Raw genomic sequence first — 15,187 nt, forward strand, 5'->3', positions numbered from 1 at the left:
ACTCAGGCGCCTCTGGCATCTGAGGCAGTGATGGCCTCAGAGGTGCGGCGCAGAGGCCTGCAGGAGCCTTCTCTCCTCAGCTGCAGGGAGTGTTGGCTCGAGGCTCACTGGCATGGCTCGAGGCTCACTGGCATGGCTCGAGGCTCACTGGCATGGCTCTTTGCTCAGAGATTCTGCTTCTCTCCTAGCAGGCCAGGCCTTGGTGCCAGGACACGGAGTCCCAACCTCCTGCTTTAGTGTGACCAGATTCTGAAGGTCATTTCAGCCCCAGGCTCTGCTACATCTTGTCCTCTTCACTTTCCAAGAGTTCTCTAATTTAAACCTCCCACGAGCATCTTTGTCCCTGGGAACCCCAGCTAAAACATTAGTCTTTTCACTTTCCTGGTTTTTGTTTTTTGTTTTTGAATCTATGTAAGCTGTGTGTGGCTGGAAGCTCACGCTCCCACGGAGTACCCCTCCATCACCAGCAAGAGCTGATTTTCCCCCGAAGCAGGCACAAGGTGCACACCTGTAATCCCAGCCCCGGGTGGGAAGGTGAAGGCAGAAGGATCAGAAGTTTTAGGTCAGCCTTGGAATATAGTTTGAGATTAATCGAAGCTATATGAGACCCCATCTCAAAATTATTATTAAACCTCGATTCATATTCTTTAAAACAGAGTTAGGTCTAGAGTTATTTTATACTTAGCTTTTGTCTTTACCTGTGTGTATATGTGTAGTCACACACATGTGAATACAGGTTCCTGGAGAGTGGAGGGGAGGGTGTCACACCCCTTGGAGCCAGTCACTATGATCTGGGTTTGGGGACCTGCAGAACTTGAGTTCTGCTGCTTGCCAGAGAAGTACATATTTTAACCTCTCAGGCCCATTTTATATTTTGTTTTGTTTGAGATGGAGGTCTCTCTACATAGCTCTGGCTGTCCTAGAACTCACTATGTAGACCAGGTTACCTCTGCCTCCTGGGTGCTGATATTAAAACATGTACATGATCATGGCCAGCCCCAGTTAATATTTCTTTAAGCCGCACTTATATTTCTTTAAGATAGTAAGACTGGGGGCTGGAGAGTTGAGAACACTGTTCCCTCTTCCAGAGGACCTGACTTCAGCTCCAAGCACCCAATTCAGTCTGGTTATGATCATACATAACTCTTAGTTCCAGGAGATCTGACACCTCTAGCCTCCACAGGCTTCTGCACTCACATGCACAAATCCACATGCACGCACGCACGCACACGTGCGTGCGCACACACAATGAATTTTAAAAAGACTATAAAAGATAGAACCACATCACATTGTGTATTACATCTTATAAACAATTTAAAAATATTTTTATTTTTTATTTTATGTGCATTGGTGTTTTGCCTCCATGTATGTCTGTGTGAGGGTGTCGGGTCACTGGGAACTAGAGTTACAGTTGCCAGCTGCCATGTAGGTGCAGGAATTGAACCTGGGTCCTCTGGGAGAACAGCCAGTGCTCTTAATCGCTGAGCCATCTCTCCAGCCCCCTAGACAATACTCTAATAAACTCATCATTTGTTGAACAGGGTCTCACACATCAGTCTAGCCTCAATCCTGCTATGAAGCTCAGATTGACCTTGAACTTCTGATCTTCAAGCTGCTACCCCCACCCCCAAGTTCGGGGAATTACTTGGGTTAGGCAGTGCTGGGGATAGAACTCAGGGCTTCATACACACTAAGCAAGCATTCAGCTAACAGAACCACACCCACATCCCTAGCGTTCTTTTTTACATTAACAGAGCAGCATGGGAATCTCCAGGTATCCTTGGGATACCTGACAAAGACAGGCACAGTCTGTGTGGACATTGCCGCCCATACTCCACAGACTCCGCACAGAATTATCAATCCTCACTCATTCTGTTTCATCTGGTTTTCTTGGAGATTGAACCTCAGGCCTTGTACATACTGGACAAATTTCATACCACTGAGCTATAGCCTCAGGCCTTCACAATTCCAACTCAAGGTACACATATAATGCAGGTCAATGAGACCGTTTAGTAGAAAAAAAGGTGCTTGCTGCCACAACCCAAGTTCAAGTCCCAGAGAATCAACTCCCCAAATTATTCTCTGACTTCCATGTATGTCATAGCATGTAAATGTATGCAATCACAGGTGCACACCCAAGTGCACGAACACACACACACACACACACAGGTTACAATTTGACTCTCAAATGTCTCCCACAGTTTTGTTTTTTGTTTTTATTTCCCCCAGCTCATAGGGCTATTTTGAAGCATGTGGAACCTTTAGGAGGTGGAACCTGATTGGCACAAGTAGGTCACTAGAAACAGTCATTTTAACATTATGCCTGCCCACCCACTCCCTGCCAGGCTTAGTTAGCCAAGTGTTTCCTGTCTGCCACCATGTTTTGTTAAGGTGTCGCCTTAAGGTATTGGAATGAAATCATGCTGTAACACAAACCCGTAAGTTATTCTTCACCTGTTTTATCACAGCAGTGCAAAAACAACCATCACAATAAAACTTGAATCTGTCCTGAGCCAATAGGATGATGGATAATTTAGGGATTTGATAAAATAAGGAAAAAAATATATAATGTGTTCCAGACTAGCCAAGGCTACACAGTGAGACCCTGTCTCAGAAAAGTCATATCCTTGCCAATACTTGATATTGTCAACCATCCAGATTTCGGCCATTCTAATAGACACATAACTATGTCACTATGATTTTAATTCCTAGTGCCTGTTAATGTACTAGCAACTTCTCACACTATATCTGTCATTTGCATATCTTTAAAAATTTGTAGCCAGGTATGGTGGTGCACGCCTTTAATCCCAGCACTCAGGAGACAGAGGCAGGCGGATTTCTGAGTTCGAGACCAGCCTGGTGTACAAAGTGAGTTCCAGGACAGCCAGGGCTGCACAGACAAACCCTGTCTCAAAAAAAAAAAAAAAAAAAAAATGTGGCTGGAGAGATGGCTCAGCAGTTGAGAGCACTTAGTGCTTTTGCCAAGACCCTTAGTGACATTTCTGGCACCCACATGTTGGCTGACAACCATCTGTAATACAACAGAGATGCAAGTGGCACACAAAAACGCATGAAGGCAAAACACTCATACAAATAAATATAAGATCTAAAAGAGAAAACTTAAGCTAGGTCGTGGTGGCGCATGCCTTTAATCCCAGCACTTGGGAGGCAGAGGCAGGCAGAGATCTCTGTAAGTTTGAGGTCACCCTGGTCTGCAGAGTGAGGTTCAGGACAGAAAAAGCTACACAAAGAAACCCTGTTTCAAAAGACCAAAAAATAAAAAATTCAAAACTGTGATTGTGTGTGCATGAAGCACGAACTTGCAGAATTTGGTTCTCTCGTTCCATCCTGTGGGTTCCAAAACTGGCAACCCTGACAGCTTCCATGTATCTTTTTTGATGAAGCATCTGTTCAAATATTACTTTTAAAGTTGGGTTGAGGGACTGGAGAGATGGCTGAGTGGTTAAGAAACACTGTTCCAGATGACCGAGGTTCAATTTCCAGCACCCATACGGCGGCTCACAACCCTTTGTAAGAGAGGAGTTCTAAGGTATCCGACAACCTTTATGGGGTCTCTGTGGGCACCAGGCATGCAAGTAGTAAGCTGACACACAAAGCAGCAAGGCACCAATAAACAGGAAATCACTTCTCTGTAGTTGAGTTGCTTGTTTTACGATTCCTTTATTATGCATCTGTGTGTCACTGTTGGTTTGAGTCTATACATGTAAATGCAGTGCCCTTAGAGGCCAGTAGAGTGCACAGGATCCCCTGGAAATGGAGTGACAGCTTCGAGTTACCTGAAAGGGTGCTGGGAACTGAACTCAGGTCCTAGCAGCAGGAGTTCTTAACCTCTGAGCCATCTCAGCCCCTGCTTGCTTTCGAATATTTGAAGTCCTTTATATAGTCTGATAACTCTTTTTTCATACCTGGTAACATATGTTTTATAGAATCATCATATATATGACAGATATTTCATCTATAATTGTTCACTAATCGTTATGTAAATGTTTTTAACTTTGATAAAATCCAATTGTTATTATTACTATTATTTATTTGGAACACTAGAGATCAAATTATGTAAAGCACTGGGGAGGCAGAGGCAAGTGGATCTTAGAGTTCAAGGCTAGGACTGCACAGGGAGACCCTATCTCAAAAGAGAGGTGGGGAGGGGGGAGGGAGGGAGAAAGGGAGAGAGAGAGAGAGAGATCTATAGCATTTCACAGCAGTCTACAAAGACCACAAGCCATCTGACAGAGGGCCACTACAGTGACCCAGAGTGACTTTGATATTTCATCTATCTAATGTCTTTACATGGGGCTAGAGAGATGGCTCAGTGCTTTGGAGCACTGGCTGTTCTTCTAGGAAACTCATGACCATCTATAACTCCAGTCCCAGGGGATCCAATTCCCTCTCCTGACCTCTGCAGGCACGGCACTGCATACACACCTGGTGCATAGACATTTAAGCAGGCAAAACACCCATACATACAAAACAAAAAGGGGAACGTTGTCTTTGTAAGAATGCAGAGAAATACACTACATAATTATTTGTTAGCCGCAAAAATAACCACGGGACTTTGGGAAACAATGGCTGCTTTTAGACGAGAGCTGGAAGAAAAATGTTAATTTTTTACCAACTTAATATTTTGGGGATTAAACATCAATTTAATGTAGCATTTTATATTTAGCTATGTATGTCCCATGAGATGAAAAGTCACCAATTTGGTAAGGTGCTTCATTGGCAAACAGCTTTGGAAGACCAAAAGACCTACCAAAGGGAAAGAGAGGAGCGTCCTGCCTCCCCAGGCCTTCAGTTGCCCATGTCAGTGAAAGGCATGTCTATCTCCTCTGTAGCCCTCAGCCTGTCGCTCATTTGCAACGTGCGCTTCAGAGAGAAACATGTGCATGTCCAGGACCGTTGCCAGGTATGTATTTAAAGTGGGAAGGAGCAGAGATGGGTTTATCCTGGAAGCTTTACTGCTTCTGGGTTGGCGCATCACAGTACGGCACATTTTCTGTGAGAAGATCTTTCCTGGGGACCAGTTCTAAAAGGAACAGAGAAATGAGCGGTTAAGACGGTTAGAGCTCCAGTCACTACTTATCTTAAAGTAGACCTGGGGCCGGCACATCCGTCTCCCCAGCAGTTCTAACCGTGAGTTGTGTAATTTGGGAAGCATGCACTATTCTACAGACATTTTATTTCAGCTGATGTCTGAGGTGACTATGTGAGTCTAAATGGAAACATTTAATACGATCTTCATTCGTGTTACAAAAAACATATACAACCAAATCCTTTATCATTTCATTAAACACAACTAATAAATGACTGAATGGAATTAAGCTAAAAACACACTAATCTGTCAATGGCTCTTTAAAAATGTCACCTATGAATGATTTTTGAGACAGGATCTCATGTAGCTCTGGCTAGCCTTGAACTCCCCATGTAGCTGAGGCTAACCTTGAACTCTTGATTCTCTAGCCTCCACTTCCCAACAATGGGGTTACAGGTGTACCACACCATGCCTGGATACTTGAAAAATTTTATAGAAAGCAAGACATCACTCTCATAATTCAGACATTCCAAATTTATAGAATGATTCCCCTCCCCTCCCACAACTGCCCTTCTCCTTCCCTCCCTTCCTTCTTGTTCCTGGGCCTTGGGAACCCAGGGCCTCACAGGCTGCAGAGTGTATACTCTACCACTGAGCTACACCCTGTCCCCTAGAACAATGGCTCCTCACCGAAGGAGTCTTCAGATATACCACTTAGGGGATGCTACCAAAAATTTACTGGGCAGGAGCCAAGGATGCTAACTGTGGTGTGAAAGACAGTCTGGGGCAGAGAGGGTTATACTTCATGGCAGAGTGACAGCAGTGTCTCCACTGAGACACACAGTGACAGTGGTGTCCCCACTGAGACACACTGCTGAACAGCCAACTGCTGACTGCTAGGCAAGACAGCGTTGGGGCCTCAGAGATTACTCATCGGTTAAAGTGCTTACTACAGGAAGAGTTCAGATCCCCTAGGAAGATGAGCCTTGTCAGGGAACTGAGTGCCGAACCAAGAAACCCTGCTTCAATGAAACAAAAAAGAAGGCGGGCAATTCCCACTATTAGGTTCAGGGGTGCACATGCACCCATACACACAGAAAAATGGAAAAGGAAAAAAAAAGAGAGAAAGAGAAAACTGCCCACATCTGCTGACGTGTGCCTATAATCCCAGGAATCATGGGCAAAGGCAGTGAGACCTGCACTCAAGTCCAGCCTGCAGTACATAGCGTGGCCATGGCTGGTCTGCACTGTGGTGAGACCCTGTCTTAAAGGCCCTGGGTCTAATACTCAATACTGAAAAACAATTAAAAAGAAAAAAGGCAGTGAGATACATCACCCACCCCCCTTTCTTGGGAAGAGCAGGACCCAGCTAGGCCATCCTCACAGCCTCAATGTGATGGCTCACATTTGTAATCTTAACAGTTTGCAGGATAAGACAAGAGGATCGCCGTCACTGTGAACAGAGTTTGAGCTATACAATGAGTTCCAGACAAGCCTAGTTAAACCTGTCTCAACAAAAGCAGGGTTGGAGATGTGCCTGGATTAGTAAAGTGCCTGCCTCCATGCACAAGGCCCTGTGCTCACTCAGCCCAGCTGCTGTGGTGGGACATACTTCTAATCCTGGCACTCAGGGTAGAGAAAAGAGAATCAGAAGTCAGCTACCCAGGGAGTTTAAGCCAGCCTGGGCTATATGAAATTCTGTGTCAAACAAGAGAGCAAATGCCCCCCTAACCACTCTTCCCAGAGCCTGCCTACAATCTTTAGAGGTAGTGATGAAAGATAAGTAACTGCTCCAGACTCAGGAAACTCAGCAGCACCCTGGACCACAGGGGAAAGGGGTTCCTCCTACTAGAAAGGGCATTGTTAACTGGGTAGTGGTGGGTGTGCCTTTAGTCCTAGCACTCGGGAGGCAGAGGCAGGCAAATCTCTGAGAGGCCAGCCTGGTCTACAGGGTGAGTTTCAGAACAGCCAGAGTTATACAGAGAAATCCTGTCTCAAAAAACAAATAAACAAAACCAAAACAAAACACCAAAGAAACAAACAAAAAAACAAAGGGCCTTATTAGGAGGAAAGAAAAAATTTAAACAATGGTATTCCATGAATCCCCTAGTTTTGATAATTAAACTATAGTTAAGGACTGTCCTTCATATTCAAGGAATGTGCATTCAGGGGACAGGGCATGATGGCTCACACCTTTATTTCCAATGCTCAGAAGACAGACAGAGGGAGGTAGATCTTTCAGAGTTTGAGGCTAGCCTGGTCTACATATCAAGTTCCAGGACAGCCAGAGCTATAGAATGAAACTCTGTCTCAGAGAAAAACAAAACAAAACAAAACAAAACCCAAAAAAACAAAAAACAAAGCCGGGCAGTGGTGCTGTATGCCTTTAGTCTCAGCGCTTGGGAGGCAGATGGATCTCTGTGAGTTCAGGGCCAGTCTGGTCTATAAGGCAAATCCAGATCAGCCAGAGCTACATAATAGAGAGCCCTGTCTCAAAAATAAACAAAAATTTTAAAAAAAAGTTTCTTTGGCTTCAAGGGGTTCATTATCTATTGGGAAAGACAAACCACAGCCACTCTATAGCATAAGGATTCACAAATGGTTTTTATAGTGAAAATACAAGAATCTGAGCTATTACACTGAAGAATAAATTACTAAACCTATCAATATTACTTTAGACTATGCCTAGTTTTGAATAACCAGAAGTCCACCAAACAGTGGTTTAACAAAAGAAGTTACAGTTGGGGGGCTGGTGAGATGGCTCAGTGGGTAAGAGCACCCGACTGCTCTTCCGAAGGTCCAAAGTTCAAATCCCAGCAACCACATGGTGGCTCACAACCACCCGTTGTGAGATCTGATGCCCTCTTCTAGAGTGTCTGAAGACAGCTACAGTGTATTTACATATAATAAATAAATAAATAAATCTTAAAAAAAAAAAAAAAAAGAAGTTACAGTTGGGGGCTGGTGAGATGGCTCAGCGGTTAAGAGCACTGACTGCTCTTCCGGAGGTCCTGAGTTCAAATCCCAGCAACCACATGGTGGCTCACAACCACCCGTAATGAGATCTGAAGACAGCTACAGTGTACTTACATATAATAAATAAATAAATCTTAAAAAAAAAAAAAAGAATAAGAAGCTACAGTTCAAGGCCAGCCTGGTCTACAGAGTGAGTTCCAAGACAGCCAGGGCTACACAGAGAAACCCTGCCTCAGAAAACAAACAAACAAAAAAAATTTTTTTTAAAGGGGGGTGGGAGACTTATTTTTCTTCCCTTTTGAAACATGGCAGGTCTGAGCTAGTAGACGTCCTGGTGCTGCTGAGAACCCAGGCTCTTCTCTCCCTGACTGCAGCCCCCGGTGATCAGCAGTCTGCCTTCCCTCCCTTCTGCTGCCACCACATTTGCACAGCAGGAAGGAAGAACAAAGAGCAGGAGGGGCGCCCCACCCAGACCGTTCCTCCTCTGCAAAACAACGGCTTCCGTGGAAATAACGCGCAGTAGGTAGGTGCTTATAGAAGATGCCAGAGCGTCTGGGAAATCACATTATATCTTCCTTGATGTCCCTCTCTGGACATGAACATGGGCAATAAGCAAGTCACAGAACACTCTCATTTACTACCTGTCCCCAGAGCCTCACCAGGATTCATATTGAGGCTCTGGTTAATGGGCTGGCCTGCTCTACCCAATGGGTCTACTTGTGGCTCACACGGTAAACACTGATGCTGCTTTAGTTAGAAATAAAGGACGGGATGAAGAATAAAAACATGGGATTGGGAATCGTGGTAGTGGTCAGGCCACAGAAAATCCTCATCCCCGGGACAGGAAAAGATAATGACTTAATAACAGAATAATTCCTCAGCCTGCCAATTTGGCACTACCAAATCTAGTTTCAAGAGACTCAAATCCCCCTCTGACCGCACTCTGAGCCACTTCCTGTCCTGGGGAGATGGAGATCTTGGGGAAGACAGCCTCTTTGGGGGGTCTTCAGAAGCTGTCCCAGTCCACTTCCTGTTACTCTGAGTTCAGGAGACCAGGGAAGGCGTCAAGAGTAGACTTAAACCAGACAAGCCTGGGTTCCTTAGCAATGCAATCTTGCTCAGAAATTGGAAACTTCAAGTCTGCTTCCAGAAACACGAAGCCACAAGCAGGCATCCTGACCCAACTGTAAGCACTAAAGACAGTCAGTCATCTTTTAGTAATGGCCACTGCGATTTGCCGTACTCACTTGAGGTTCCATTTAACATTTTAACATTTGTCGAATTCAGATACTTTACTATCAAAGGCTGGAAGGTGCAACTGTCCCTACCAGAGAGCAGCTCAGAAGCAGAGGAACTAACAAAGGAAAGTGGTGTGTGGGATGTGGAACTCTCAGAGAATGAACTGCCATTGTTGTGGAGCAGATTTCAGCACAATGGACGCCATGATGGGCATTCCATTCAGGCCTGGACCCAGGTCAGGGGAAGCGACATCTGCCACAGGAAACAAAAGGACTTCATTCATCAAGGTCCACAGTTCTGGGAAAGTCCCTAACTAAGGTGTGTCTTGAACCTGTGTCCAAGTGGTCTTCCCTGAAGGATGCTTTTCAACAGTTGCTCACCCAGAGACCCTCTTAATGTCCACATGACCTGGAAGTCACAGCAGACTGAGAAGATGCCAGAGCTGACAGACATGTTCCCTATCAGAAAAGCACTCGTTTGAGAAGTCCAGACTTCTGCAGCTTCCAAAATGTATTCCTGTTTCCACGCCTCCAGGCTGTGGGAAAACATTTATCACCATGGCTACAGCTAAAGCAGCTGTCTGTTGGTCACATTAACTTTCAGTCTTCCAACACTGGTAAGTGGTGTGAAGAATCTCCGAAATTGGCTGCTATTGTTTTTCTACTTTACCACAAAGCTACAGCCTTCCATTATGTTATAAAGACTCCTTTCTATAAAGCTGTTCAAGTTCTGACCACGAAGCTACAGCCATGAGGAGAGCTTAGTTTAGGAGTCTCTGGGACTGGACGAGATACTAATCATAGCTGCCAAGTCACAGTGATCGCACCCTGACTAGGCTAGAATGAGAAGAATGTCTGTAAGATTTTACTCCAAGCAGCCAGCTCCAAAACAAAGAGACCAATCTTGAAACTTATCTTAAACAATCAGGTGAGGCTTGCAGATCTGCTACAAGTTGCCCAGGAAACTGATGGGTTTTCTGGAAGTGATTTCAAGACACAGGAGATATTAGGCCCAGCCTGTTAGCATAACACACCTTTAATTCCAACACTGGGAGAGGGAGGCAGGCAGATTCTTGGAATTCGAGGCCAGTCTGATCTATGTAGCAAGTTCTAGGACAGCCAGGGCTACACAGAGAGACCCTATCTCAAAGATAAATAAAAACAAAACAAAACAAAACAAAACAAAAGGAATGTGAGATGCTGCCTTCCCATAGAGGGAGAGAGGGAGGAGATGCTAATTGTACACCAGGAGAAACCCAAAATCCTGTGTGCGGAGGGTCTGCACGGCAGCTGCACAGGTGAAGGAGTCAGGTTTTAGTTCTTGTTTGTTTAGAGAAAGAGTTAAGAGCCTTTACACGGTTCAGTCATCTAGTTTGCTGTGGAAGCTCATCTCACAGTGGGAGGAGGGTGTACCGAGTGCTCTTAAAACACACAAATCCAACTTTGGTAGATAACCAAAAGCTACCTTTTGGAACAAAGCACGGAAGAATCCATCCATGACCTTGCTTGATATTTAAGTATTCTACAACAGGATCCAAAAGTACCCACCAGAAAAGAAAAATAGGCCAAGTAGCCTCCATTCAAATAAGGAACTCCTCAAAGGGAAAAGACACGGGAGAAGGCTCTTAGGCTGCACACATCCAACAAAAGGTTTGTATTTAGAACACACAGAATTCCTTTACGTCAATAAAGAGAGACAAGTGAACAGAGGCTTCAATAGGTACTTTATAAAGAGAACACTCTGACCTGCACTAACTGAAGGTGTTCACGCTTCCTTAGTCAGCAGACAATTGCTAACTAAGGGGCCTGTTAGATGGGTAGAGGTGCATGTCACCAAGCCTGGCACCCCAAATTCAATTTCTCAAACCCACGTGTTAAAAGCTATCTTCTGACCTCCTCTTGTATGTATGTATGTATGTAGATGCATGTGACACATACACACACACACACACACACACACACACACACACACACACACGTCAAGTTGTAATCTGCAATGAGATTTTGCTAACACTCCAGTAGGAGTCTTGAGATTCTTAAGTACATTTTCAATTCCTATAGTTGCAATTCTTCTAACTAAAATAACAAATTATAGAATAAAAAGTAAAGGAATAGACTGAGTCTAGGTAGATAATAAACTTTGCCAGAAAAATTAATGAATATGGGTATATAAAAATGGTTGGCTGGAAGGTGGTGGTGTACCCCTTTAATTCCAGCACTTGGTAAGCAAAGCAGGCAGATCTCTGTGAGTTCAAGGCCATCCTGATCTACAGAGAAAGTTTCACACAGCCAGGGTTACACACACACACAAAACCTGTCTTGAAAACAAACAAACAAACAAACAAACAAACACCTAAAAATAAACTTAAAAATAAAAATAAAAAACAGGGGGCCAACAAAATGGCTCAGTTAGGAAAATATTTGCGGTGAAAGCTTGAGAATCTGACTTCGATCCCTGGTGTCAATGTTAAGGAGTAATATGGTGGGTGTGATCACACCTTTAATCCCAGCACTCAGGAGAGCCAGCCTGATTTACACTGTAAGTTCTAAGATAGCCTGGGCCACATAGTGAAACCTTTTCTCAAAAAACAAAACAAAACAAACCCTTAAACATTAATAACAACAAATAAAACCAAGACAAACAAAGGTACAGTTGAAAGGAAATAAAACTTGAGACATGTGATTCATGTAATTTATGTCAAATAGCCCAAAGAGTTGTTTGTGAGCTTTAAAACCTGGGGCTGAGAACATAGCAGAACAGGCCAGGACATGCCCGGGCAGGCCCGTCTTTACATGTCCTGACTGGCCTAGTGCCTCCCTATCTCCCGCCCTTCTGACAGTCTGTTGATGTTTAAATGGACCAATCATGTAAAACCGCGCCAATTCCTCCCCAGCCCCACCCCTTTTCTATAAAAGTCCCTAGCTTCCAAGCCTCGGGGTAGAAACCACTGTCTCCTGTGTGAGATACGTGTCAGCCCGGAGCTCCGTCATTAAACTACCTCATGCTTTTACATCAAGATGGTCGTCTGTTCGTGATTCTTGGGTGTGCACCGAATCGAGAATTGAGTGGGGGTTTCCCCACTAGGTTCTTTCACAGTAATTGTTCACTATTTTGGAACATCCCATCAGCAATCATTTTTCTCCCACTTTACTTACGCAGTGTGTCATGGTCTGTGTGAATTCCTTGAATAACAGCTGTTCTGAGCAATAATTCCACATCAGAACCTAGTTTCATCATCTGTTAAGAAAATCAAACAGAAAAACAAAACAAAACAAAAAACAACAACAACAACAAAAACAATCAGACAGAGTAACCCTTAAGGTTAAGAGTGCTTCCGTAAGGCTGCACTGGTCTTGAAAACCACAGTTCTACAGGTCCCTTTCTCGTAAGGCAGCTTTTCGCTGTGCAGCTGTATCAAGCATTGTAGAAAGCCCAGCAGTTCAGACGCTCTTCATTTTTATTAGTCATCCCATGTTTTGTTCAAAAACAGGTTTAGGACTTTTCTGTTATATGTTTTTAAATGTGTGGTGGCATACACCTTTGGTCCCAGCACTCTGGAGGCAGAGGCTGGCAATCCCTGTGAGTTTGAGGTCAGCCTTGTCCACATAGTGTTCTAGAACAGCTAGAGCTACAGAGTGAGACCCTGCCTCAAAAAAAACAATACAAACAAAAAGTATTTTTACCTGATATTTTATTCACTTGTATAAATGCTATTAAATATGAGAGATATTCTCTCATTTGTATTTTCTCCTTTACCAAATCAAACCTTCATACCATAAGTATCCTCACAAGGATACTTAATTGTATTTTCTTACTTCTTTTTTTAAGGCAGTAGTATCTCAGTGTGTATCCCAGGCTGACACTGGACTCATGATTCTCCAGCTTCACTTCCCGAGTACTAGAAGGACAGGCACAGTCACTCCACCATGCCCAGCTCTGCTCTGTGTGGCTTCTCCTAAGGGCGCTTCCCTACCTTTATACAAAGCGAGACACAGAAAACACAGGATAGGGCTGGTGAGATGGCTCAGCGGTTAAGAGCACTGACTGTTCTTCCGGAGGTCCTGAGTTCAAATTCCGGCAACCACATGGTGGCTCACAACCACCCATAATGAGATCTGAAGACAGCTACAGTGTACTTACATATAATAAATAAATAAAATCTTAAAAAGAGAAAGAAAGAAAGAAAGAAAGAAAGAAAGAAAGAAAGAAAGAAAGAAAGGAAGGAAGGAAGGAAGGAAGGAAGGAAATAAATGCAGGATAAAGGCAATGCGCGTTCACCAGGTTGTGCATGACACAGAAGAACTCATGTGTACTTTTTAGTATTGAGAGCATAGGAGCTTCTTCACCTTGAGCAAGTAACCAAAATGCATACTATGGCTATTTGCACCAACGCCATGATAGAAAAAATTTAACATTGATGTATTTTTATTTCACATGCATTGGTGTTTTGTCTTGCATGTATGTCTGTATGAGGGTGTCTGACCCCTCAGACCTGGAGTTAGAGACAGCTATGAGTTGCCATGTGAGAGCTGGGAGCAGCCAGGACTTGTAAAAACTTTTTAAAGTCTACTTCTAATGAAAGGGCCGAAATTTCCCTCTGAAGTGCTGCATCATGGGAATGCTTGCTCCTTATCTTTAGTCACTCTCCTCAAGTGGAGAAAGTATGTCCTGGCTCGACCATGGTTCAACTCCTCTGGACTTGACCAGGGCCACTTCTGCATTCTCTTCCCTTGTTATCTTTGGGGGCAGGAGATAACCCTGAGGAGGGGAGCCGCAGCACACAAGTGCAGGTGGTTCACAGCTGTGGAGGCTGGCACCACAAAGTGATAGTTTTCTTTCACAAAGGCCTCCATTTCAACGGTCCCCTCTCTACCACAAGCGTTTATCCCAGTTGTATCTCAATTGAAAGCCATTACTATACCTCTTTTATTTTCTCTGGAGATGTCTCGTTTTTATGTTTTTTGAATTCTTCATTTATCTTTACTCTGGCTGCTAGAGAGAAAGAGAGAGAAATACATGTAACAAACACTTAGGATTCTTACATGTTGTTCAGGGTTACTCATGATGAATCTCCACTTCCCACACAAGACAAAGCATGAGAAATGAGTGACAAGCACGGTGTCACGTGCTGCAACCACAGTGCTTAGGAGGGTGAGGTGGGGGACTTCAAGTTTGAGGCCAGCTAGGCCTATATGGTGAGTTCTGTAGAAGAAAGCAGGAAGAAATGTACTAGTAACCACGTTTCTCGGTGAATCTATGGAAGTAACTTTGTACCCTGGTACTCTGCCTTTTGTTTTCAACTTCCTTCTCTCTCCCTCTCTGTCTCTCCCTCACTCTCTCTTTCCCTCTCCCTCTGTCTCTTGAGACAGGGTCTCTCAACATAACCCTGGCTGTTCTGAAACTCATTGTGTGGACCAGGCTGTCCTTGAACCCATGGAGATCCTCCAGTCATCTCCTGCTAGGATTAAAGGCCACCATACCCAGCTTCTTTTCAACTTCATTTGTGTACTTACAGAACTAAAACTACCTGATTCTAATAAATCCAAATCCAGGTAAATGTTTTCTCTAAATCTAAACATTTAAAGTAATGCCTTACTTTACTGGTTTTGAGGTAGGGTCTCACTGTAAAGCCCGGGCTGTTCTTGAACTTATGAACCCTCAGCTTCGAGAGTGCTGGGGTTGCATGCATGTGCCACTGCATCCACTAAAATGCTTTATGATGACGGTAAGAACCAGCACAAACAAGTATGTAGCCTATGCCTGCACACACATAGTAGATGGATTAGTGTAGATTTGATCCCAAGTACATCGGCTGACACAAAAGTAAACGATAAAATCAAAGTTGCTAGGAGTAGTATCGCATGCCTTTGAACTAAATACTAGCGGGGCAGAGTGAGGCTAGCCTGGTCTACATGTTGAGTT

At 44.1% G+C, this 15,187-nt stretch overlaps 1 protein-coding gene and 1 pseudogene across 7 annotated transcripts in view; one reads left to right on the forward strand and one right to left on the reverse strand.

Moving 5' to 3' along the window:
- Positions 1-15,187, reverse strand: part of Lyrm7 (LYR motif containing 7) — a 34,056-nt gene that overhangs the window by 9,293 nt on the left and 9,576 nt on the right. For 3 of the 7 annotated variants that reach the window (XR_388549.2, XR_388548.2, NR_156460.2), the window contains exons 3-5: positions 14,187-14,257; positions 12,421-12,502; positions 4,772-5,044 (exon numbers count right to left, since the gene is read on the reverse strand). Coding sequence is in view for 3 of the 7 variants with exons in the window: in NM_029327.5 (NP_083603.4) it covers positions 4,974-5,044; positions 12,421-12,502; positions 14,187-14,257 (224 nt within the window). In the remaining 4 variants the exon portion in view is untranslated. Of the gene's footprint in view, positions 1-2,191; positions 5,045-12,420; positions 12,503-13,016; positions 13,239-14,186; positions 14,258-15,187 lie in introns of those variants that run through there. The other 4 variants (XR_003949526.1, NM_001363191.2, NM_029327.5 and 1 more) reach the window with 4 other exon arrangements.
- On the forward strand, positions 9,628-10,275 carry Gm18818 (predicted gene, 18818; annotated as a pseudogene).

Source organism: Mus musculus, chromosome 11 (assembly GCF_000001635.26).
Source record: "Mus musculus strain C57BL/6J chromosome 11, GRCm38.p6 C57BL/6J".
Lineage (NCBI taxonomy): Eukaryota > Metazoa > Chordata > Mammalia > Rodentia > Muridae > Mus > Mus musculus.